We start from the raw sequence: 25,731 nt of genomic DNA, 5'->3' as shown, positions 1-25,731 counted from the left end.
AATCGGCCTCTGAAGTATTCTATATGCTTAGTCTTTATGCCAATTGATGTTGCTTTTCTTTTTGGGGGGGAGGCAGTGGTGTTATTAAGAATTAGAGATTGGTTTGGCGTTTACTTTTAACAAAGACAAATTTTAAATCCTGGCTAAATAGTATCACATTCAAGACCACAGATTATACTGTAGAGTGAACCAAAGATAAACGCCACAAAACCATTTATAAATAATTTAACATTTTTGCTAAATATAAATGAATCCAGACAAGTGTAACTGTTTGAACTGCTGTTAAAAAAACTGATATAAACAAATAGAATGTGAATAATTACCAGATTTTTTTTAATTTATAAGAAAGCAGATAGTGTAGGGCTTTAGAACATGGTGTTTAGAGCAGAATGCCTGAATATATGTCTTCACTCCATCAGTTATTAGGTGACCTTGACAAAATTACACAATCTCTCTTCCTCGGTTTCCATTAGGTTTTTTTTGTTTGTTTGTTTGTTTTAAGATTTTATTTATTTATTTATTTGACAGAGAGATTTATCACAAGTAGGCAGAGAGGCAGGCAGAGAGAAAGGGGGAAGCAGTCTTCCTGCTGAGCAGAGAGTTCTATGCGGGCCTCGATCCCAGGACCCTGAGATCATGACCTGAGCTGAAGGCAGAGGGTTAACCCACTGAGGCATCCATGCGCCCTCCGTTAGGTTCTGAAGATCAAAGTACTTAAAACACTGCCCAGCATATAATCAGTAAATATTAAGTTTTTTAAATTAATAAATATGTTACAAAATTCATTAAAAACTTCACTTAAACATTATTTAGTTGTTTATAAGGCTTATATACTTCTACATAGGGCATCTCTACATAGGACCATCCTTTAAAAATGAAGAAGAATTAAAAGCAAAAATGAGTCTTTGCAGGTGATTAAATGCTAAAGTGAAGATATTTTTGATAACTACAGAATCAGTTTATAGTACATCAGCTATAACAACTGTTCTGTTATATAACAAGACAAAAGCAGTTAAACACACCATATCATTTTTTTAAAACATCATTTAACTAAATATTTGAAAGCATTATATTAGTGAGTGTTTTTGGCAATGGTAGTGTTTTGGCCAACTCTCCTGATTTAACTTTTTGACCAAACTGACCTTTTTTGAACTAAAGGCCAAGCATTTTACAATGCTTAAACACATATTTAGCCTTAAAATATACTTATTTTTACATAAATAAGTATGTCTTAGTTTCTTAAAGTTAAGAATGTAGTCTTATTAATCTAAAATATTATAGGCACCAGAAAAATGTTTGTTTTTTGTTTTTTGGATTTTTTTTAAAGAATTATTTCTTTATTTGAGAGAGAGAGCAAATGCATGCAAGTGGAGGGAAAGGAGAGAGGGAGAGGGAGAGAATATCAAGCAGACTCCTTGCTGAGGGCAGAAACTGATTCAGGACTCAATCCCTAAGATCATGACCTGAGCCAAAACCAAGAGTCAGATGCTCAACCAACTGAGCCACCCAGATGTCCCCAGAAAATGTTTGTTGAATTGAATTGGTTATACAAATAAAAGTGTTTTTACAGCAAAATGATTATAAATGTTATATTGGATATGCATAACTTAAGGTAGTTTTATTCTTATATGTACTGGGGATATTTTCTTCTTTGCTCATTATTTTTCTTTCTGGACTGCCAGGAATTTAATGTGAAGAGTAGGAAGAAGGCAGTGATTTTAATGCTCAGAGCATTTTTTGTTTCCTTAGGGAGAGAGGCGGTGGGAGAGGCAGAAGGAAAGAGAGTATCTTAAGCAGTTTCCATGCTTAGCAGGGAACCTGATGTGGGGACATGGGCCTAATCTTAAAACCTTGAGATCATGACCTTAGCCAAAGTCAAGAGTCAGACATTTAACTTGACTGAGCCACCCAAGCACCCCAATGCTCAGAGAATTCTTGATTTACTCCTGTCATTTCTGCATCTTTTAAAAATTTCTCTGGGTGTTATAAATACTAATAAAAAAAGCATTATAGGGGCACGTGGCTGGCTCAGTTGGTTAAACCTCTGCCTTCAGCTCAGGTCATGATCTCAGGGTCCTGGGATCAAGCCCCGCATCAGGCTCTCTGCTCAGCGGGGAGCCTGCTTCCCCGTCTCTCTCTGCCTACTCATGATCTCTGTCAAATACATAAATAAAATCTTTGAAGAAAAAAAAAGTATTTTAATTATGCTAAAATTGTTTTTAAAAACAGATTTGGGTGTGAAATTTAATGTATTGATAGAAACTAAGGAAAAAACAGGATTATTCTGAGCTTTTAATTTCTGGTTAATTTACCTTAGGCTTACTTTAGAAAATGAACTAAATCAGCTAAAGTATTCGCTAGACTCTGCCAAGCAAAGAAGGAAAATTGCTTCTTTAATGTTGGTTGTGAGAGGAACTGAGAAAGGAAGAAAAGAAACCCATTGATTTTTATTTGTTTAAACTTTAAATATAAGTAAATAAGTGTTAGTAGAAGAACCATTTGATTATATGGATCCTCAGAAGTTGAGCTTTTATACTCAGAATTTGACCATTACAGGACATATGAAAAATAATAAACACTCTTCAAAGGCTTAAGATCCCAGGACTGAATCAAAAAAAAAAAAAAAAACTGACCGTCAGGTCATGATCTCAGGATTATTAAATAAAGCCCTATGTCAGGCTTTACACTGGGCATGGAGACTGCTAGTTCTCTCTCTCTCCCCTACCTCCCCTTCACCTCCTCCACCCTGCTGTCTCGCTCTCTCTTTATAAAAACAAACAAACAAAAAAAAACCAGCCATCCACCATCCAGTATTATCCAATTCACTCTTACAGGAACTGTACCTCAATTCATCAGTTCAACATCCAAAACAATTAACGTCCAGAAACAACCAAGGTAGTATTTCCAGAACAATGAAGTAAGGAACTCAGTGGGCTTCCCCCCCAGCAAAATAACAATTTAACTGGTGAAAATTATTTAAAAACAACAATTATTCAGTCTTTGGGAATTATTCTAAGGGCATACAGAAAATCAAGAAACATTCTTTTCTTTAAGATTTTATTTATTTATTTGACAGAGAGAGAGAGAGAAATCACAAGTAGACAGTGGTAGGCAGAGGGAGAGGGAGAAGCAGGCTCTCTGCTGTGCAGGAAGCCCAATGCAGGGCTCAATCCCAGCACTCTGGGATCATGGCCTAAGTTGAAGGCTGCTGCTCAACCGACTGAACCACCCAGGCTCCACAAGAAACATTCCTTAAAGAAAATCTACTATATGTCAGAACAGTGAGTTTTTATGGCATTTGCACAACCCATTACTTCTTTCTAGAAGCCATCTAGAGCTGCAGGTTCACCATAGAGGAGTGGACACTTAGTGTTTCTCATCCTCCTGCACCCCAAATCAACTCTATGTTACAGAAATTCTATTCCACGTAGGCATAATTGAGAGGACAAACTCTCTCTTCAGCCAGCCCCTACTCTCAGCAGAGCAAGCTGAGAACACTGTGGCCCAATTACCCGGCCCTAACTCGCCAGAAGGTATAGGTTCCATGTGAAGAGAGGCAAACCAAGATCAGAGCTGCTCCCCCGCTTTCAGTGTATACTTGTAGACACTGTCATTGGAATAAAAGGGTCTCTGTCCCCAACTTCCAGTGCATTGGTGCAGATGTTCCACCCAGGGGTAAAGGCAGCTTATATGGGTAAAGATCTCTACAAATCTGACTGAGAGGACTGACTTTATTTGTAAGGAGAGTAGAATTCCATGCCTAGGAGTGTACAAAACAAAACAAAATGGCTCTTGATGAAGAGCCATTAAGAGGAGACTGGTAACTCCAAAATGCATCAAACCAACAGAGCAGCCAAAAGTTTTAAAGGACCAGGGAAAAAGTTAGCCAAGAATAGCCCTCCTGGCATCATAATCAACTATGATGATCAGGAAGGTAATATGCATGTGCAAGGCTACACCCACTCAGGAGCAATCAGAGCAGGATGTGGGGCAGACTTGAAAGCATTCCCCAAGCTGCACACAGACCCATCAACACAGGGCAGAAGCCTCACAGGAACAAGGGGCTTCAACACAACCTGTGATCAAACACTTAGGGAGCTATGTATAGTAAGTTACTATGACCCACGGGTAACTCCCACAAATAATATGATCACTCCTGGCAGTCTGAAAAACCGTGCACATGTCCAAGGCTGTGCCCTCTCAGGAACAGTCAGAGTGGGAACCTCCAAGCTGCTAGTCCCTGCTGAATGTGGGATAAACAAGTAAAATCCCAAACTAGGAAAGCAGTGTCTAACCTACAGATACAGCCAATAATGGAGAGCAAAATTGACTGACTGGCAAAGGAGGCTTAAGCACAATCTTTAACCAATGGCTTGTGCTAACTGAGAAGCAACACCTAAATAATGAGCCTAAAAGATCAAAATAGTGGCAGAATATATGAATAGAAACATCAGAGGCTGCATGCTACAGGGCAAAAGACTTTGCAGAATTGGTTCAAGCAAGTCACTAAGCAAATAAACAATCAAGGAAACAGCAACCACCTCCAGGATAGGGGTAGGGGATCAGTATCTAGCATTGCTAAAATATATTATCTACAATGCCCAATTATCAACACAGAATTATGAGATGTGGAAAGAAATAGGAAAGTATGACCCCGGAACAGGGGGTGAAAATGCCTTTGATGGGTCCCAGATGATGTACTTCATGGACAAAGGCTTTAAAGCACTAATATAAATACATTCAAAGAACTAAAGGAAACCAAGTTTAAAGAATGAAAGAAAGTATAATGATGGAGTCTCATCAAATAATCAATGTTAAGAGAACTTTTTTAATTCAATGGAAATTGTGGAGTTGAAAACTATAATAAACCAAGTAAAAAATATTTGAGCTAACAAAAGAGAAAAATTAGTAAATTTGGGGTGCCTGTGTGGCTCAGTTGGTTAAGCCTCTGCGTTTAGCTCAGGTCATGATCTCAGGGTCCTGAGATCAAGCCCTACATCAGGCTCTCTGCTCAGTGGGTAGCCTGCTTCCTCCTCTCTCTGTGCCTGCTGCTCTGCCTGCTTGTGCGCTGTCTCTCTGTGTCAAATAAATAAATAAATAATAAAATCTTTTTTAAAAAAAATCAGTAAACTTAAAGATAGATTAATAGAGATTATACAATCCAAAGAACAGAGGAAAAAATGGGAAAAAATGAGTAAAACTTCAGAGAATTGTGGGACATGATTAAGCACACCAATGTACAAATAATGGGAATAACAATGAGAGGAAAGAGAAACAGTATTCTAAGATCTAATGGCTGAATTTTTTTTTTTTTTAGTATTTAAATTTTTTTATTTTTTATAAACATATAATATATTTTTATCCCCAGGGGTACAGGTCTGTGAATCTAATGGCTGAATTTTTTTTCCAATTTAATGAAAGCATTAAGTCACACATCTAAGAAATTCAGTGAAGTCCAAATAGATTAAACAAAAAGCAGTCCACTACCAGACACATCATAGTCAAACTTTTGAAAGGCAGGGAAGAAGAAAATCTTGAAAGAAGTACAGGGAAAACAACTTATCACATACAAGAGAACCCCAGTAGGATTAATAGTTGACTTCTCATCAGAAATATTGGGGAGCAGAGGCAATAGGGCAACACATTCAAAGTAAAAACCTATCAATGAACAATCTACAAGCCAGGGTTCTATAGAAATTAAAGATGGATTTCATTTCTGATAATCTGTTCATTGAATGAAGGCTAGTTTTGAGGAAGGAAATAATGGTTTTGGCCTTGGATGTGTTGAATATTGAAGTATATTCAAGATATGCAAGTGTAAATGTCAAGAAAGTGGTTGAATGTGTGGGTCTAATGTGCAAAAGAGAGGTCTGAGCTGGACATAATATTCAAATAATTGATTCATTGGTAGTAAATATACCTAATTTTTAAGGGGAAAAAATGTGGAGTGAAAGATGAGGGCTGAGGACCAGAGGTTGAGGGCCAGTATTGAATGGCAGTTGAGGATGTTAAACCCACAAAGGAGACTGAGAAGGCATAACCAGATGGGTTAAAGTAGAACCAGGAGAAAGAGATATAATAAAATGTGAAAGAAGATAAAAAAATGGTCCTCATGAATGTACTTAGGAGTAGAGTAAATGAGAACTAAAAAAATGTCTATTTAATTTATTGATATAACAGTGTACTGGCAACCTTTTCAAGAGCTTTTTGGTGGTGTGATGGGGACAGAGCCAGACTGGAACAGGATGAGATATGATTGGATGGAGTAATTCTGCATGGATCTCTTGCACTAAGAGCTTTTGTTCAAGACTGTTTTTTCAGGGGTATTTGTTGTTAAGTGAACAGACTTGGTAGATAGAGACACTGTCTCCTGGAACAGAGAGAAAATTTATTTGTTGTCCAGTATAATAAAGATAATGTCTCCCTTTGGGACAAAGGTCAGGAAGGTTTGCATGTAGCCCATATTAAAAGATTAGAGTTCTCGAAGTTCAGAGTTCCTCAGCTGTGATATAAATCCATTGCCTGCAGCATCTACCTGTGCCACTCTGTGTCATCTGGTGGGACTTCGGTGAAAAGGAGAACCAACGTCAACATGAAACTCGTGCTGCTTCACGTGGCCCAAGTAATAGTCTTTTGCCTCTAACCCAAAAATTTTATGTCTTCTGCCAGCATCCATGAAACTGTGATAGGCTAATTTGTTCACTTGCAGGTAGGATAAAATGTCAATCTCTTACAATTCTTGGTAACCATGAAATTTAAAAAAAAAAAAAAATGGAAACAAACCAAGCGAAATGTTTCAAACAGTTAGGCTATGAAAGAGAAGAAAAGGCAAGCAGTACTAATAGAGGATGTGGTAAGGAGGGAGCCTGTATTTAAGAGTAAAGATGTAAGCATGTAGAAATACTGACGAGGGGCCAGTTGAGAGGGAGAGATTCAATACACATGAGACAGAAGATAATGGAAGAGGGATAATCTAAGGTAGGAAAAGATCCTACATACAAGTAAGAGGAATTGGGACAAAGAAGGGGAACACGTCCTCATTTCTTTATGTGTAACAAAAAAGAAGGTAGGGAAGAGGAATATAAAATGAAGTCGTTACTTTTAGTATCACAAAGTTAAGGACGCTCTTTTCTGACTTCGCTCAGGTAATTTGCTGGAGGATGAGGGATAGAGAAAGAGAGAAGCAGAGGTTTGAGAGAAGAGATTTGAAATAGACTGAAGAGAGCAGGAAAAAATTAGCTGAGCAGAGAAATGAAGGAGGAATGCAGAATATTTGAAGATCTGGTGGGGGTTAATGGTCAAAAACACCCAATGTTATGACTGTCTTGAGTACCACTCAGGTGTGGGCAGAAAAAATAGTTAAGTTCCTCTAAAATTAAGGTTTTGCCCAAGAAGACAATGGAGTTTAAAACTTTATTGAAATTCTGGGCCATAGAACTCAAGCAGAACAAGGATAGAGAAGAAAGGAATGGACTGAGCTAGTGGATTGAGAGAAGTTAGAGATCAGTCGACTACAAGCCCAATGAGGATGAAAAACAGTCAGTGGGAATAGTTGAATAGACAAGATAAAAGGAGAAATGGTCACAGTGACAAGATTTAGGAGTTCATTCATTCATTAGTTCTATCATTCATTCAATAAAAAACTCAATTCACAGACTAATATGTTCTATTTAAAGACTCTTTCCCGCATCGGGCTCTCTGCTCAGCAGGGAGCCTGCTTCCTTCTCTCTCTGCCTGCCTCTCTGTCTACTTGTGCTCTCTCTCTGTCAAATAAATAAATAAAATCTTTAAAAAAAAAAAAAAAAAAGACTCTTTTCCTCTTGCTTGGTATGCATCTTGAGATGTATAGTTGAGATGTATAAATTTACCTACCCAGTTATGATTTCCTTGCATTTGCTTTATTGTGGCTGGCTCTCCTTAATAGCTAGGGAAGGACAACCGAAAGTAGCAAGGAGAAATCAGCATTTTAGTTTTTATCCTATATTTTCTTTTTTTGTCTGAATATGTACAATAATAATTTATCTACATGTTCTTACATAGTTTTTTAAAGCAACTTTTAGGAAGTTATATCTAAAAATGTCCACTTGGATTATTATTATTGGAAATGCCATCAATTGCTGTTTTTAATATTATGAATACATTTGTCATATTAGTTATTGCTAGTAACAATAAATCCCAATTAATAAGGAAGTAGTTGAGCACTATAGTGAAAAACACAGGATTTGGAATTAACAATACTTACTGTAAAAAAGGGAGATTAAGTGTCATTAAAGAATGTAAAGTACGTAACTCAGTCTCCAGTATATAGTACATATTCGGTTAATAACAGCTATTCTTTTTATAATCGTCGTCATCGTCATCATCTATAGTCAGAACTCTTGGCTCCAAGTGACAAAAATTCAACTCCCCCTAGATTTCGCAAAATAGGAATTTATTGGATCATGTAATTATAAAGCCCAGAGTTTGATGCACTAGCTGGTTTTAGGTATTGAAACTATATCAGCTATATCATTTCTTGGCTTTACTTTATATTGGCTTCATTTAGATCAGTCTTTCCCCTCATGGTAATAAGATGACCTGCATCTTACCAGCTAACCAATAGCAGTGAAAGAAGAATGTCTCTTTTTTAATAATTGTAGCAAAAGTCTTAGGTAGAGGTGTTTCGTTGGCCTATCTTGGGTTACATGCCCATTCCTTAACTAATCATATGTCCAAGGAAATGGAATGTTCTGATTGGTTAGGCTTCAAACTGGGGGATGGGAACATCCTCAACCAAAACATGGGGAGTAAGAGTGGAGTGGATGGTTTCTCCAAAGTTAAATCAAGGTGCATGCTTCTAGCAGAAAAAGGTGGGATAAATATCAGATAGACGAAAACAGCAGATTTCCTATACTGCACATGTAATGCTGTGCAGTAACACAAATGTAGTACCACAAACAGGAAAAGAGTTGAAAGCACATTTTAAATTCTCACCCACTCAGCAAAAGCCTGTTTATAGAATGTAGCCTACACCCTTCATAAAATCAATAAACAGAACCCTTGCCATACTAATGTGCACAGATTGTGCCATAGGTCCATACCTAATTCCACAGAAAACACAATAATTAACGCAATATCCAGTATATAGCCACAATAATTAATGGGGGTTATCCTTACCTGTTCCATAGAAAACATCCCACCTCAACTTCTGTATAATTAAATTTTCATAACACTTAAAGAAAAATACAACTGAATTTGATTATTATGAGAAAGATGATCCCTAAGGTATTAATTATCTCAAGCAACATGGCACGATAGAAAGAGAAGTAAAAATCACAAGATATAAATCTACCAAAAATATAGTAATAGTAATAGTTACCATATATTGAACGATTAGTATATGTATTCTAAAAGCTTTTTATCCATGTCTTCATTTTAGTATCACAACTCTATGAGTTAGGTATTATTATGTTCCTTTAACAAATGGGGAAATGGAGGGTCAGTAGTTAAGTAATTTGCCTTGTAGGCGTGCAGAGCAACATTTGAATCTGTCCTAATTGCTTCTAAAACCTGTGCTGTCATTAATAGGCTGAGTTTCTTAAAATAGGAGATTTTGTTTTAATTATCTTTAAGGATACTTCACTCTTAAAAAAAAATCCTACGATTATGTAACGGTTCACCTTCAGTTTCTCATCACTAATTTTGTTTATTTTTAAAGAAGATTTTGAATCAATCTAACACCTCTTTGTTTTTATGTATGTCTTTAATCATGGATGAAAAGATAATAATATCACTATCTTGGTAAGAACACTTCAGCTCGCATGTCATACCATTATTGTATGATCATGAAGGAAACTGTGCGTTTGACAAATGTTCTTTCACCAGGACCTCAAATACAGAGAATAAAATTTGGCAAATACACAAAGTGATTAATGTTAGAACAGAGCAAAAAGCACCATCTGAATTTATGCACTGCTGTGCCATTTTGTGTATGAAATGTTTTGTATGGCTGGTTTTTTGGTTTTTGTTGTTGTTGCCTTACTGCAATTCTGCCAAGTATATCTCTGCATTTTTGTTTGTAATCTTTTTTTCCATACTTGAATCTGAATTCTAGTCAATACTGAAAGGGCTATGAAAAATCCACTAAACTGTTGCAAATAGCTTTGCTTTGTCTACATTTTTATATAAGATAAGAATAAAAATTTGAGTAATTTTTGGCTTGATAAACTTACTTTCGATATGCTGTAAACTGTGAGAAAAATGTAAAACAAAAAAAAAGATGCTGATGTTCTTTTCGCTTTGTTAAATGTATTCATTCTGTGACAAATGGAAATGTGTTTATATAGCTTTTCTTTTTGCAGAGTTCAAATACGTAAAATTTACTCTGAAAACTAAACAGCATTAGACAGAGGCTAATAATGTAATAATAACTGGAGGGAGTATAGTATAGAGATTAAAGGAGTTGTCTTTGGAGTAAGAGCTCCTCCATTTACTAAGAATAAGTCAATGGCCAGACATTTAATACCTGTGAAATTTAGTTTCCTTATCTGCAAATGAGGGAAAATAATAATTTCTCCACAGCTGTGGAAAGAGAAAACAAGATAAAGCGTGTAAAGCTGATGCCTGGCACATAGTAGGCACTCAGTGTTAGCTTTTCTACTATATCATCAATAATACCACCACTTATTTATATTACTCTGAAAATTACAAACATGTGAGGGAGCCAAGGACTCATGAACTTCTCTGTTTATATTACTCTCCACTGTTCAAATACAATGGTTTAAAAATTGAGCTGAGCATATAAATCTTTTTTAATTTGTTTTGTTTAGAGAGAGAGCATGTGGGTGAATGGTGGGGGAAGGGGCAAAAGGAAAGGAAGAGATAATCCAAGGAGGCTCCATGCCCAGCATGGATGTGGGGGGCAGGTTTGATCTCACAACCCTGAGATCTTGACCTGAGCCAAAACCAAGAGTCAGACTCTTAATAAACTGAGCCACCCAGGTGCCCCCAAGCATGTAAATTTTAGCTAGCATCTACCATAACTTATAATCTAATAGAATTTATTTATAAATATTTGAACAAATTCACATCTGTACTCATAGAGGAATAAAATATTTGATGTTATATGTAACTTTTGTTTATTTTTTGTGGGTTTTTTGTTTTGTTTCATTGCCTAACATGTTGTTATTGTAAAGTACTATTGTTCATTCAACAAATACTTATTATGAGCCTACAATAGGCCAGGCACAGTGCAATATACTAAGTACTAATGTTGAAATTTATCAGAAATATTTCTTGCCCTTAATGGCTTACCCTTCCTATCAAAGCTAGCAACAGGAAATAGATATATAAAGAAATAATTTTTATAATAAAATATTGCAGTAAGCAGAATAATGCCTCCCCAGAGATTTCCATATTTTAATCCTTAGAATTTGTGAATGTGATACCTTACATGGCAAAAGAGGTTTTGCAGATGGGATTAAATTTAAGGACTTTGAGATGGGGGATTATCTTGGATTATCCCATTAGGCTAGACCTAATGATGTGGGTCCTTAACAGCAGAGAACCTTTGCCTGCTGTAGTCAGAGAGAAAAGTTAACTACAGAACAATGGTCAGAAGAGCTGCAACATTGCTGGCTTTGAAGACGGAGGAAGGGGGCCAGGAGCCAAGGAATATAGACAGCCAGTAGGGACTAGTAAAGGTAGGCAGATTCTCTGCAATCCTGCTGACATGACTTCTAACCTACAGAACAATAAGGTGATAACTCTTGTTGTTTTCAGCCACTTCATTTATAGTAATTTCTTACAGCAGGAATAGAAAACTGATAAAAATACAATAAATTGTCTTTACTTAAAGGATTATATGTGGAGAAATAGAAGAAGATAAGGATCACTTTCCAAAGTTGTGTCAGAAGGGTTAGGAAGACTTTCCCAAGAAGACCCACAAAAGTCATTGTTCCAAAGTGGATCACATGCACTTTCCAAAGTCAACTTCTGGTAAAGAGAAGTTTATTACTCTTAAGACTTGTCCTCTCTGGACCTGTAGGTAGGGCCTGCCTCACCTGAGGAATGTGGTCTGGAATATGTTCTAAGAAGAAAGAGGGAGTGGATGCTTAATAATTTTCCAAACAGAAATATTTGCTTTAGAAAAAAAAATCATCTTTTGTTTGGCAAGAAGTGAGCAATGGAAAATCTATCAAGCTATTGCTCCAGTGCTTGCCAGACACATGATAAGTCTTCTCCATTTATTCAACAAATATTTATTGAGCTCCTTCTATGTGCTGCTATTCCCAACACAGCTCCTGCTATACACTGATACTAGAGGATAAATGGTCAGCAAAAATAGATATTGTCCCATATCCTCATGTACAGTGATAGAAACATTCACCAAATAATCACACATACATCTACACTGATTGAGAGTACACGGAAGGAGCGTTATAAGGTGCTATGAGATTGAGTCGAGGCTTAGGCCGAGGCTAAATGAGGAGCGGGCATTAACTGAGCAAGGGAGGGAGGAGAGCGTGATAGGCAGAGAAAATAGCAGGTATAAATCTGTGGCAGGCAAAAGCATGGTCTATACAAGAAGTTAAAGCCCTGTGTGGCTGAAACAGGAAAAGACAAAGGGAAGCTGATGACAGGATGAGGCCAGAGACCCAGAGAGAAACCAGACTAAGCAGGGCCTCATAGATCACATTAAAAATGTGGGCTAGGGCGCCTGGGTGGCTCAGTGGGTTAAGCCGCTGCCTTCAGCTCAGGTCATGATCTCAGCGTCCTGGGATCGAGTCCCGTGTCGGGCTCTCTGCTCAGCAGGGAGCCTGCTTGCCTCTCTCTCTCTCTCTCTCTGCCTGCCTCTCTGTCTCCTTGTAATCTCTCTCTGTCAAATAAATAAAATAAAATCTAAAAAAAAAAAAAAAAAAAAAATGTGGGCTAAAAGCAGGGGAGAGTGATTGGATCTGCATTTAAAGGGATCACTTTGGCTGCAGTGTGGTAAATAGCTTATAGGGGAGCCAAGGAATATATGCAAGAGCAGCTAGGAAACTACTGGAATAGTCAAGACAAGAGATGTTCATCGATTATTTTGAGATTACAACAGCAGATGGAACAGCAATATACACAATAAGGAAATATCTAGAAGGTAAAATAAAGAGGATATGTTGATGAGCTAGATATAAAGGGGAGGGAAGTAGGAGGAGTCAAGAAGGCCCTTGGATCTGGCATATGGATGGAGGTGTCCTTCATGCGGCCAGAGAGCACTGAAGGAGCACTACTTCCTCACACACCATCCAGGCTTTTTAAATTCTATTGTAAATAAGAATTTATAAAAAGAATTGAATGAACTCTTGATATCAGTATGACACAGACCAGAAAAAGCAAGATTCTGTTAATTGCGATAGTTTTGTAGCATTACATGTATTTCATTTTATCTACCCTATCTACTACTCAAATCATAATACATTTAATACAGTTTTCCTAATTTCAATATGTTGTATTGCAGTAATTCTATTTATCTATCCTAGCCTAGCAACTTTGTAAACTCAAATTTGCATTAAATGCACTAATCGATGGAAAGAAGGGAGCGATCAAACTAATCAATTATAACCATGTGGGCCTTTATCTCAACTACTGTACCTAGCTCCCACCAGACCTCAAGAACCAATTGTTAAATTTTCAGGAAACTTGCAAGCTAGGTGTAAGTAGCTTGAAATTGACCACAGCGGGAGGACCAGCTACAGAAACTGGAAAAAGCTAAGGAACTGGCAAACAATTCCAGTCAGAGATCCACCCAACTCCCACACCAGACAAAGGCTACTGCTAAACATTTAGCAGTGCACCAATGTTTGTACCTTTTAGGATAATGTATTTGTGGTGGATATTCTGGGTATAGAAAATACTGGAATGAAATTAACTATAATCTCACTGATTTAAAAATGCTGCCTATTTGCTTTTCCATGTTCTTAAATATCTTTCCTTTAGGATTGTTTGAAACCTATCTAATTCTTTGATGGATATTTTGGATGTTTCCACAGGACTTCATTTGTGAAATACACCACTTTTAAGCATTCTTCTAATGATTTTTACTTTTTCCTCTCCTTTAGATTGTCCAGATTAAGAAGTGCTGCTGTAAAGTGGCAAACTTTTGGTAATTGTTGAATCTGATTATAGGTGTACAGGGGACCACTGTACTATTTTTCTCTAATTTTGTGTTTGCTTGAAATTTTTCTTCTTTTTTTTTTCAAAGATTTTTATTTATTTATTTGACAGACAGATCACAAGTAGGCAGAGAGGCAGGCAGAGAGAGAGAAAGAAGCAGGCTCCCCACTGAGCAGAGAGCCCAATGCGGGGCTCCATCCCAGGACCCTGGGGTCATGATCTGAGCGGAAGGCAGAGGCTTTAACCCACTGAGCCACCCACGTGCCCTGCTTGAAATTTTTCATATTAAAAAACAAAACAGGCTGTAACACCCACATCTTGCCAAGACCGGTCCTTACTGGGTCTTCTACTTACAGTCTCAATCCCAGCAGGTATTCTCAGGATTTGAGATGATGTGATCCATTGCGACCTGCTCGCTTAGCCTCTAGGAGTTAGCTAATTCCTTGTTTTGATTCTTTTGATTTCCTTGCAACACCGACTTCTTCCCTGAAAAACCCACAAGCAGTCTGTAGAAAAATTTAAAGCGAATCTTCAGAAGGAACCATATCAGATTAGGGTACTTTCTTTGTACTACAACCACAAACATGTTGAAAAAAAAAAGTTTAAAAATCTTCGGTAACAACAGAAAACCCCAAAAGTACAATGAGTACATAGATTAAAAGAAACTGGAAAAAGTAAAAAAGAAAACAAAAAACTTTAATAAAAAGTAGGAAAAGGAGGCTAGAAATGATTATCAACAATATAAGACACTGGTGGAATAGAGAGAAGTGAGGCGCCAGAAGAATTACAAACTAAATCAAGTAGTCTTCAAGTTCTGTCCTAAAGAGAAGAAGGGCTTGATCTCAGGCAAGAACAAGATTTTTTTTTCTTTTATAATGTAGAATATCATCATGGAACACATAAAAGTATGAGAAGCTGAGAAACATAAAATTCACCCAATCACAGCACATCAGTGAGAAATAAACTAGTTTAGAAATGAAACACGAGGCATCTGGGTGGCTCAGTGTGTTGAGCCTCTGCCTTCGGCTCAGGTCATGATCTCAGGGTCCTGGTATATGGGGCTCTCTGCTCAGCAGGGAGACTGTTTCCCCCATCACCCACCCCCCCCCGCCTCTCTGCCTGCTTGTGATTCTCTCTCTTTCTCTCTGTCAAATAAATAAATAATATCTTAAAAAAAAAAAAAAGAAAGAAATGAAACACAAAAATTAAGGAAAGGTTAACAAGTAAAGTATAATTCAAGAGAAAATTATCATTATCAAAAGGAATCGTGTAAATCCATTTTGTAGATTAGAAAACTGAAGCCCGTGAAAGTGATTTGGTCAAGGTCACTCAGTTTAAGTGTTGGAGCCTGGATTTCAAATCCCTCTACAGCATTTTGTTTTTCCCACTCTTTTTTTGATAGAAATGCAAGTCTAAAACTAATTTTACAATTATATGTAAATATAATTCTGGCTTAAAAATAATAATTCAAAAATACTTTTGGCTTAAACTTAAAATATAGACTTAACAATAATGCCCCAGTAAGTTTAATTTTTCTTCTACTTCATCAGTGATATTCTGTGTTCTATATAAACTGCTGTTATATAGGGAAAGATCACCTTAAAGTCCTAAAGAACATCATTTTATCTGCTATTGTAAATAAAAATTAGATTTCACTCTCTCTTCCCTTAAATATATGCTTTAAATTGTGTATATATAGAGAGAGATGAGATAATAAGGCATTTTTAAAATAAAAATATTTTTACTTATATATAGATGGCCGAAATGATCAAGCTTTGGTTTCTACTAAAGGAATCTAAGGTTTGATTCATGTATTTGAAGAGTGCCTCAAAACTTGCTCAAATTCACTGGCTCTTTTTCACAGGTGACTTTTGTTTTCTAAGTTTACTTTCCTCTGGTTAGACAGCACACTTAATCTTATCTAATACTTACTTTTTATTATGTCAAGCCCTTTACCTTAAGATTTTTTTGTTCTATGAATAATTCTCCATCTTGTACCTACAATGAGCTAGTAGGTATTCAGTATATAATTACTGATTTGAATCATGACTCCTAAATGGAATTAGGTTTAATAAATTATGATCAGATAACTATGTCACCTATGTGACATAGTTTTTCTTTTGTGACTATATTAGGGTCTAGTGAGGATAAATTATATCAATGATTTCAACAAATATGATTTAATTTAAAGAATTATTAATTAGGCATTGAAGAGTGGAAAAGGCAGAAAGAGAACACTAAGGAAGTGATTTCTCAAACAATGATCACCAGGCAGGCATCATAAGCTTCAACTGGAAACTTGTTAGAAATGCAAATTCTGACTCCAAGTCCTAGCCCCAGTTTATGAATTAGAAACCTTGGTGATAGGCCCAACAGTCTGTGCTGTAACAAACCCTCCAGGGAATTACAGAGTATGCTAAAATTTAAAACTCATGTAGGTAACAATACCTGGAAGCAGCCCCTACTCCTAGGCCTGGCCTGGGGCAGCCAAGAAAAGGGGTAGACTTACTAAAACTGAGAAGATTGGGGAAAGACCCTGTGGAGCTGAAACTCAGACTTTCAAGAACCCATCATTGCTCTCCCAGTACTGATGTCTCTTCACTCAGAGGGGGGATCCCATAGAACTAAGAACAAGATAGCTGAGGAATAGGCACCCACAGGTTGGATCTGGTCTCAAGAAGGCACATTGAGATTGGTTCTGCAAGTGTTGGGAAATCCCCAAGTTGAAACCAGTGCCTGCTACTAGAAGAAATTACTACTATCAGATTGAAGAAGTGTTGCTATAGTAAAACTCGACAGCACCAACAAACCCTTCAGAAGCAAATGAGAGCAAATTGCTTTCCTTCTCCAGCTGTGCAATGTTTCATTAGTCCCTATATTGGCAGAGACTAACAAGCCAAAAATGTTTCTAGAATTCCAAGGATTGATTTAAAGCTGAGAGACAGTAGTAGCTCAATAACTGGCATAAAGGCCTTACTTGTAATAAGACTGGGAGGTAATAGAAATAATGAACTTTTTTTGGAAATATTTTTTGGTATGTATACTGGGTACACATGGACATTTTCTTAGGAGCTGACTTCCAGGTGGACTTTTGGACTTACTGTACAAAATTATTCCTATTTGAAAACTATTTATCTCTTCTGATGAGATTAATAAGACACACTTAGGACATTTCTGGAATCTGGACAAGAAACTATGTAAGGGCCTACACTGAGATCTCCTTAGCCAGGGCTAAAACTGAAAGATCACAGCAGTGATGGCTGAGAAATGCTCAATAGTAGCAACAAGACTTGACAAGTCAGCTCAGGCTAGGTTCATTGAAGTCTCAGTGTCAAGGGAATGGACTAAAAAGCTTACTTTCACAAGACAGAGCAATCTGGGTCCCTGCCTCAAAACAGGAGGTTGATAGAAAAGTTTTTTGAAATCATGGTAAAGGGGAAGAATAATACAAACATGACTCCTCATTTTAAGCAGCTGTTTTTTATAATCCCAGGAAACTAGGAAATGAATGGAAATGAATCAGCTCCTTCCGTAATCTTATAAATCAATATTGAGGGTCCATTGTTGGTTCTACAGAAATCAATAAATCGGGGCTTTCCAAATTTTTGAAAGGTGGGCACAGATATAGTCATCCTATATGTTAATTGAAAGGAACAATCCCAAATATTTACTGAATGATTATCAGAATTACACCCAGTATTTTGGGAGAACGGTGAGCTATTCATTTTTCTTACGGACCTTCATCTATTTCTCATTTTATGTTTATGTTTTATTTTCTGGTTTTTTGTTTTTCTTTTTGTTTTCAAGGATATTGAAGAATCACAAAATCATACTGGCGAACCTGTTGGAGATGACTACAAAAAGATGGGAACACTTTTTGGTGAATTGAACAAAAGCCTCATCGAGATGGGCTTCACAAGGATGTATTTTGGAGAACGAATTGTGGAACCAGTAATAGTCATGTTCTTTTGGATAATGCTGTGGTTCCTTGGCTTACAAGCCCTTGGACTAGTTGCTGTTGTTTGCCTTGTCATTATTTATGTGCAACAGTAAAATATGGCCAAATAAGCTGTTGTTTCATATTTGGTAGCCGTATATGTATTGGTGAAGTTACATATTTCACTACATGAAAGCTGAAAAGTTTGCCTTGTTTCAAATTATGTGCTGTTTTGTAATTAAATTTATAAGTGGACGTTGTTTAAAACTAAACTCAACTCTTGATTATCACGGGGTTGAATATACATTTGGTAGCTTATTCAAAAGTCTTGTTTTATTACTGTGATCTGTGCCCACTTTTAAAGACCCCATCTTATTCCCACTGTCCTCAATCTTAACACACCAAAAAGTGAGCAGGGAAAATAACAGGATATGGAATTCAAACCGGGCAATATAGATCTTATAAAGAATTCCAATAAAACATTTTAGAAGAAAAATGATGGAGCAAGGAGCTAAAACAAAGTTTTAATGGGAGAATTGTCCCCACCCATACCCACCAAATAACCCCTTACTATTTGGGAAATAATTTGGATATCTATGTTCCTGCTCAGCCCAAACCAATATAAACGTAATTACTATACACTACCTTAATATTGTGATGAAAATCAGTTAAAGATAGCACATTTTCTAAAGATTGAAAAGGATATATTTATTATGACTGATGAAAGTTAAATGTAACTTTTTTATCGTGTAACATTTGGGTCTGGAATCACTTCAGTATATCATTTGAAATTTTAGACAATTTTGGTGCTAATTACCTTTTGTGAATTTTTTAAGACTCTTAAACCATGTCTATTGCTGGCTGCACCCCATGGTAATGTTATGTTTTCTTGTATCTAACAAGTTGTGTATTTTTTTTCTAGAGAGACATTTTCCATGTATTTTTTTCCAGAAATTTACATTTTATAGTTCTTTTATAACAATTATTCTAAGATTTAAAAAAATCTATTTCCTATCTTGGCATGGAAGTCTCCCCCCCAAAATTGATTTGTATTATGGCTAAAATATTTTACTATGTCTTTAAGGAAAAAAAAAATCAGCTTGGTCTCTTTGATAAAACCAAATGCTTAAATTTGAAATTTAACAGCCAATTTTAATAATATTCCTCTAAGGCTAAAGCCACATCAATAACTGGCTGGTCATGTTATTAATGTGTTTTAATTCAGCACTTTGGGGTTTTATATTTGAACAAACATTTCTTTAAATACACTTTAAAAACAGAAAATGGCTTAGTGATATTTTGGATTTTGTTAAAGAACCTAAAATTTGTACACTTGCATCTCAAAGACCCTCTATATAGACAAAGGAGGGGCACTAAAGATAATTATCTAGAAATTCAAGTTAAATAAGAGGGAAATGAGACAATGGGGGTATTTTTATCTTTAGCAGGGCAGTAACTAAAGTATATGAAGTGTTTAATATTCTGCTTTGTAAAGTTTTTACCCAATCCTATTTTAAAAAATTATTCTATAATTTATCAATGTCTTCCATGCTGAAGCAGAATACTGATGAAAAGTGTTCAACTTTGTTTTCGAAAATCAGATAATCCTGAACAAAAATACCAATCAGAGGGCACTAAAAAGTACTGTGGATTTATATAAATACAGACCTTTTAAAGTTTGATAAAGAAAAGACTTTGTATTATATCATTGTGGGTTTGAAATATTTTTGTAGAAACCTTTATGAATTTGGCATAAGGGCAAGTTATTTGAAAATGTGTCTTCATTTGTGCACAGCAGAATTGTGAGGTTTTTAATAGAAGTCATGAGATTTTTGTATGTCTGCATTAAATATTTAAAAAGGCATTCTTTTCTAATGCTACCAAGAAATTTAATTTTCCTTTGGAATATAAAAAAGATACAGTATGCACAATAATAGCTCTAATTCCACCAGTGCTAATATTGAAAAAAAATTGTAAAGTAAGTTTGAATAGTAATTATTTAAAATATACGTCAATACTATGTATCTGCACACTGCTGTTAGCAGGACATATATTAAATCACATAAAGAGATATTTTGCTGCTATTCTTACTGAATTTTTTATTGGTTAGAGCAACATACCATCAAATTGTTTGCTTTGATAGGGAAAAAACAATCTTTGCTTCTTTGATGGAAATAATATATTTTCTTTTGTGAAATATATTAGACTTTTGTGAAATATATTATATTAGAAATATAAATATATTAGAAATATATAATATATTAGACAAGTAGATTATACTTGTACCCTGAAATGAAAAGAAACTGGTCATTTCTTTTGTTCACAGTGTAAGGAATTAAATGGAAAATGGCTCTCAATCATTTCAATCTCAGATACAAGCCAATTTTAGACACCGTTAGTGATTATGGATAAAGACATGGAGGTTACAATACTAAGGTTATTAGATATAATACATCATTTATACCACAGCTCTCAATTCAAATGGGAAAGGTTAAAATATACAAATAAAATGGCCAGAGATGAATAAGTCAATGTTCCTTAAAGTGGAAACTCAGTGTCTTGTAGAATTCAGTCCTCTCATATCTTAAGCTGTGATATGCAAGGTATTTTCCTGTTCCGGGCCACCAGTCACATCATACTTGGTCCAGTATTGTGCCAGGGCCAGCTTGAACTGATCTGCAAAAACCAATTGTATACCTTTTTCCCTCCAGCCCACCTTCAGTGGCATCACTTGGTAGCCTGAAATTGTCTATGAGGGGAGTATTCAGACTATCAACATTGGCAAACACAACAAATCAGGGTTCTGTTCGCCTGGCAAGCCAGTTGTTAAAACAGTAGCAGCATGCCACCTATTAGCCACCCTACAGGTCACAGCCGCATCTCGACTTCTGTAGATCGAAAAGGAAGCATATTGAAGCAAATTCCCATCAACCCACCCAAAACTGTATCTTTTCCATGTGGGAATAATGAATTATGGTTGTCCTCTGACCAACACATCCCTACGTAATCTCATGTTTTGATCAGACAAAATCTCCCTGGGCTGTCACTGAGCTGCATATCCATTGATCCAGATGATCAGGAAATAAACAGTTACAGAACTGATGGAAGGTAAATTCCAGCCTAAGTAAAGACTTGTTGTAAAGTAAGAAGGCTCAGATGGTCAAAGCTAGATATTGAGCAATTGAGGGCTGTTTGTATGGTTTGTAGATTATACTTAACCGTTATTTTACAGATGTTTACTGACTTCAGGTTATTTTAAATGTTTTTCTTGTCAATATATGGCTTCAACAGGTCAAAAAAGAGAAAAAAAATAAGACTTTCATACCTGTTAATGCTTCTAGTAATAGACTTGACCAAGGATGATGTCAAAAGAACACAACCTACTCTCTTCCTACCCTACACATTGCCTCAGACAATGTGTCCACTCCATGTTTCAGTTACCATTTCATACTAACAACTCTGCAGTCCATATCTCCAGTTCGGAGCACTGTACAGAATATAAAATCCATACATTCAGTTGCTTGCCCAACATAAGTACTTGCTTATGCCTTAGTACCTCAGGTTCGGTATATCCAAATCAAAAGGAACTCAGCATCCTTCTCACAAACCGTTTTTTTTTTTTTTTTCTCTTCCTATGTTTCCATCTCAGCAAAAGACAGTTGTCTCCCACACTGCCCACTTATAACCAATCACCGTGCCCTATTTTGCTTCCTAAAAAATCTTTAATCTTTATACTTCTCTTGATTCCCAGGATCACTAACTTAGTTCATACCCTATCATCTCCCTAGACAGCTATCACAGAATCCTACTTGGTCTCCCCTGCCTTCATTCTTCCCTCTACAATCAGAGTAATCTTCCTAAATCATAACTCTGATCTCCTGCGCCTAAATCTTTTCAGTGGCTTCCTGTTGCCATTTTGAAAAAGTGCTTGCTCCTTACTATGTTTTACAAGGCCCCTCAAGAGCTGGTTCTTATGTACTTAATCTCTCTGCACTATGCCTGTCCCTTTCAACACTCAGCTTTACCAAATTTGTTTTTTCAGTTCCTTGTGAGAGACATGCCAACTCACTTCCAGAACTCTGCACATGCTTTAGCTTCTCTCTTTAGGCCCTCCCCACCAAACTGACCAACCCATCCGCAGCTTTAAGACCTTTAGACATAAGGTCCCCCAGGAAAATTTCTCTGTTAAGTCCACTTCTGCTATTTCGTGTGCTTTCAGAGAACCCTGCACTTACCCTATCAGTACTTGTCGTGCTATATTGTAATAGCTTATTTGTCAGTGCCTTCCTTTCCTTAAAAAAGATGTATTCATTATTTGAGAGAGCATGCATATGCACATGCAGCCACTCAAGTGGGGAGGGGCAAAGGGAGAGGGAAAGAAAGAACCCCAAGCATCCTCCATGCTGAGCACAAGCCAGAGGCAGGGCTGGATCTTTCCAACCCAAGATCACGATGTTAGCGGAAACCAAGGGTCTACAACCCAACCTACCAAAGCCATGCAGGCAGCCCTCACACCTTCTTCCTTTACACAATAAATTTCGCAGGCAGAGAGCATGTCTATCTGGTTCACAAATTGCATTGTCTAACACAGTGGCTGGCACATAATAAATGCTCAAAATATTTGGCAAATTTATAAATCAACTTCATTTACTCATGTATTCCCTATAATGCATTAACAAAGATTAAGCACTGGTTGTATTTAGAGTTCTTTCACTCCAAAAGTATGCTTATAATGCATAAAGAAAGTGAATTAATGTATATGTTATATTTATAAAGTTTATTCACTTTTGATGGAAGAATATTGCTACTATTTGCATATGCAGGATTACTATCTTACACTTGCATATTTTTAGGAGATTGTATGTATTTTCAGTGTTGTACTTGATGAAATCACTGTTTCTCCAAAAAGAATATTTTAGAATACATGTGGTCATTGATGCTATCTAAATTTCATATTTTTCCAGTATTTTTCAATAGACTTTTATCTACTAAATTTTGATTAAAAAAAAAAAAACTCAGAAGTTGCGATCAGGAATAATTCTCAAGTATCTAAGCTTGGGTATTTCAGGCTACAGAATAAATCCACTACTACAATGTTCGAGTCACCCGGATCGTATATGTTAAATAACATGTATATAAAGTACTTTGTTATTTTTTCCAATAAATAATACTCTTTCACAACCCTGCATCTTTAGTTTCTCTTCTGACTCTCTATATCATGTGCCATATATCACTTAATTGCTGCCACACCAAGTTTAGAAATTGCCAAAGCAACAACATACCTGAAAGTGAACCATCCCTAATGCTGCAGCAGAAAGCTAAGGCCTGATGTGTATATGGCTTCCCAGGCGATAGAGTAGTAGGAAAACCTAACTCAAAATCAGCCTCTGCATCCAAACTGTTTTTCTCCTTTGTTGTCTTGACTATTGTGTAAGTTAGAATTATTGAATGAGCTCTGCAAGGACCTGCTAAGATCCAGAACTTAATCATACACATGCTTATTAAATTTGAGTTATCTTTTCAGCAGTTAACATTTTATCATTTAGCCTTCCAACAACTTAATTAGTTGGAAATTTCTTTGATAACTTTCCAGTCCACCACAGAACACAATGAATTTTATCATAAAGCCCTGCCTCTTTTTAATTGGTTTACTCCTTTATTATAAGAAGCTAGTTGATGGTATATTTTTTAATGTGAGTTTTTTTAACAGAAGAATGAAAATTCTGTATACAATATCCTTATTTATACCATAGCTGTTTTAAGACAAAATCTTAAGAGTTATTCATTGAGGGGAAGGGATGGGATATGTAAAAAATCCTATCAATATTTGAGTATATATGCCAGTTACTGAATGCCCTTCTCTGATCTGCTAAAATTGCTTCTGTTGTATAGTTTCTTGGTTTTATATATGTAATATCAAAAATATTTATGATTCCATTATTTGGTGTATTTTCAGCTTTAATAGGCAACATACAAATAAAGCCCAAGAAGAAACAATTCCAAAAGGAAAACACACTGCTTATTGTTGGTTTGGAAGGATTAGCTTAAATAAATTGGCCTTGCACAAAACTATAAGGATGGTTTTTCATATAAGGTGAAGCATTTGTTTAAAATTAGATCCGTGGCTTTCAAAGATTTTTAGTTTGGTTTGCCCTAAGTGAAATCTTACATGAATAGCCAATATTTTTCAGCAATAAAAGCAGAGCTGCTATAATTGATTTTGTTGTAGGTCCAGTTCCCTGGGAAACAGAAGAAATTAGCATGCAGGAAGTTTATTAGGGAGTGCTCTGGGATCAGCAATTGTGAAGGAAGTAAAAAAAACAGGATTAGACCAAAGAAGGCATGCAATACAATCACAGCAAGGCCTCAGCGACTCTATGGGGTGCCCTCAAACAGAGACAGCCCTTAAGCATTGACCTGTGTTGGGACAGGGGAGCTCTTCAGCCAAAAGCAATTCCCAGAGAGAGCTGACAGCTGGGGCTTGTCATCTGGCAGCACTCCCAGCAGTTAACAGAGTAAATCCTTTGGCTCTGAGGAGAGGAGCTGAGCCGCCCAACACAGCATCCACTATGGACTCTTGTTCTCACCTTGCCCTCCATGATACCTGAGTCACTTCCAAAAACTCCCACTCTTTAGAATACAATATGAGGATGACTAATTTAAATCATAAACTCATTGGTTTGGTCAAGATGGATTTTTTAAAAAGTAGTGGTTGAGCCTTTAGTCTTCTATATTGCCTGCTGCTACTGTGAGATTCAAGTCTTCGGCTTTGATAACATTTTAGTTGACTAAACATTATACCCAGGATTCAGCAAAGGCTTGAAGCTACTAGGAACAGGTGAAAAAAAATGATTGACAGAAAAGCCCATTACTTAAAACTAGGAGTAGGAAATCCATGAGATTTTTGTATATGTAACTTGCTTAGATCAACTATAAGCTAATAAATCCCTGAGATAGGGTCTTGCAAGACATCAGGACAAACCATCATTAGGGTGTGTCTTAGGGTGTGTCTTAGAGCCTGACATACCTAAGTCTGCCTTGTGCTTTCTGGCCTCTTTCCCAAGTTCCAAAGCAGTTTTACGTCTCAAATTTTTAGAGCATGTTTAAAATAAAATTTTCAAAAGTAGAGCAGAACTCACTTGTAAAGAAACTGTGTCTTCCCCAACCCCAACACACAATCGCGACTGATTTATGACTTGGAGATTTGGTCCTAATCATGACTTTCCTATTTAGTTTTAGCACAAAAGTTTTCAGCAACTGGAATTGGTAATTGATAGGCACTTGAAAAGAGCTTTCTCCAGTCTTGGTCCAGAATATTTTGGGGGCCCCTAAGTATTAATTTTAGCTGCTATTTTTATCCCTGGAATCTTAGGAGGTGGCAAGATCAAGCAAGACAGTGGCTATAAGCCAAGTACATATTAAAACTGTAGCAGTGGTTAGGCATATTCCACCCCCCCTTAGTTATATGAAAACATTAGAACAATAGGCAAATCAGCTTTCAGATTAAAAGATCTCTTTATAAGACCTGAATTTAAGACTTGGTTCTGCTATTGACTAAGTGTACAGTTTGTATAAGTCTTACCCACATCTCTTTAAACTCCAAGATCCTCATCTCTAAAATGGGGGAACTGTTATGATTAGTTAAATTATTGCCTATCTTT

At 36.4% G+C, this 25,731-nt stretch overlaps 1 protein-coding gene across 1 annotated transcript in view; it reads left to right on the top strand.

Annotated features, from left to right (window-relative positions):
• Nucleotides 1–23,256, top strand: part of FAM241A (family with sequence similarity 241 member A) — a 42,565-nt gene extending 19,309 nt beyond the window's left edge. The window contains exon 2 of the mRNA XM_059170884.1: nt 17,941–23,256. Within this exon, the coding sequence (XP_059026867.1) occupies nt 17,941–18,186 (246 nt within the window). The 3' untranslated portion in view covers nt 18,187–23,256. The remainder of the gene's footprint in view (nt 1–17,940) is intronic.
• The last annotated feature ends 2,475 nt before the right edge of the window (nt 23,257–25,731 follow it).

This window comes from Mustela lutreola, chromosome 1 (genome assembly GCF_030435805.1).
Source record: "Mustela lutreola isolate mMusLut2 chromosome 1, mMusLut2.pri, whole genome shotgun sequence".
NCBI classification, from domain to species: Eukaryota; Metazoa; Chordata; class Mammalia; order Carnivora; family Mustelidae; genus Mustela; species Mustela lutreola.
The sequence above is the reverse complement of the archived record's forward strand: the minus strand, read 5'-3'. Positions and strand labels throughout refer to the sequence as shown.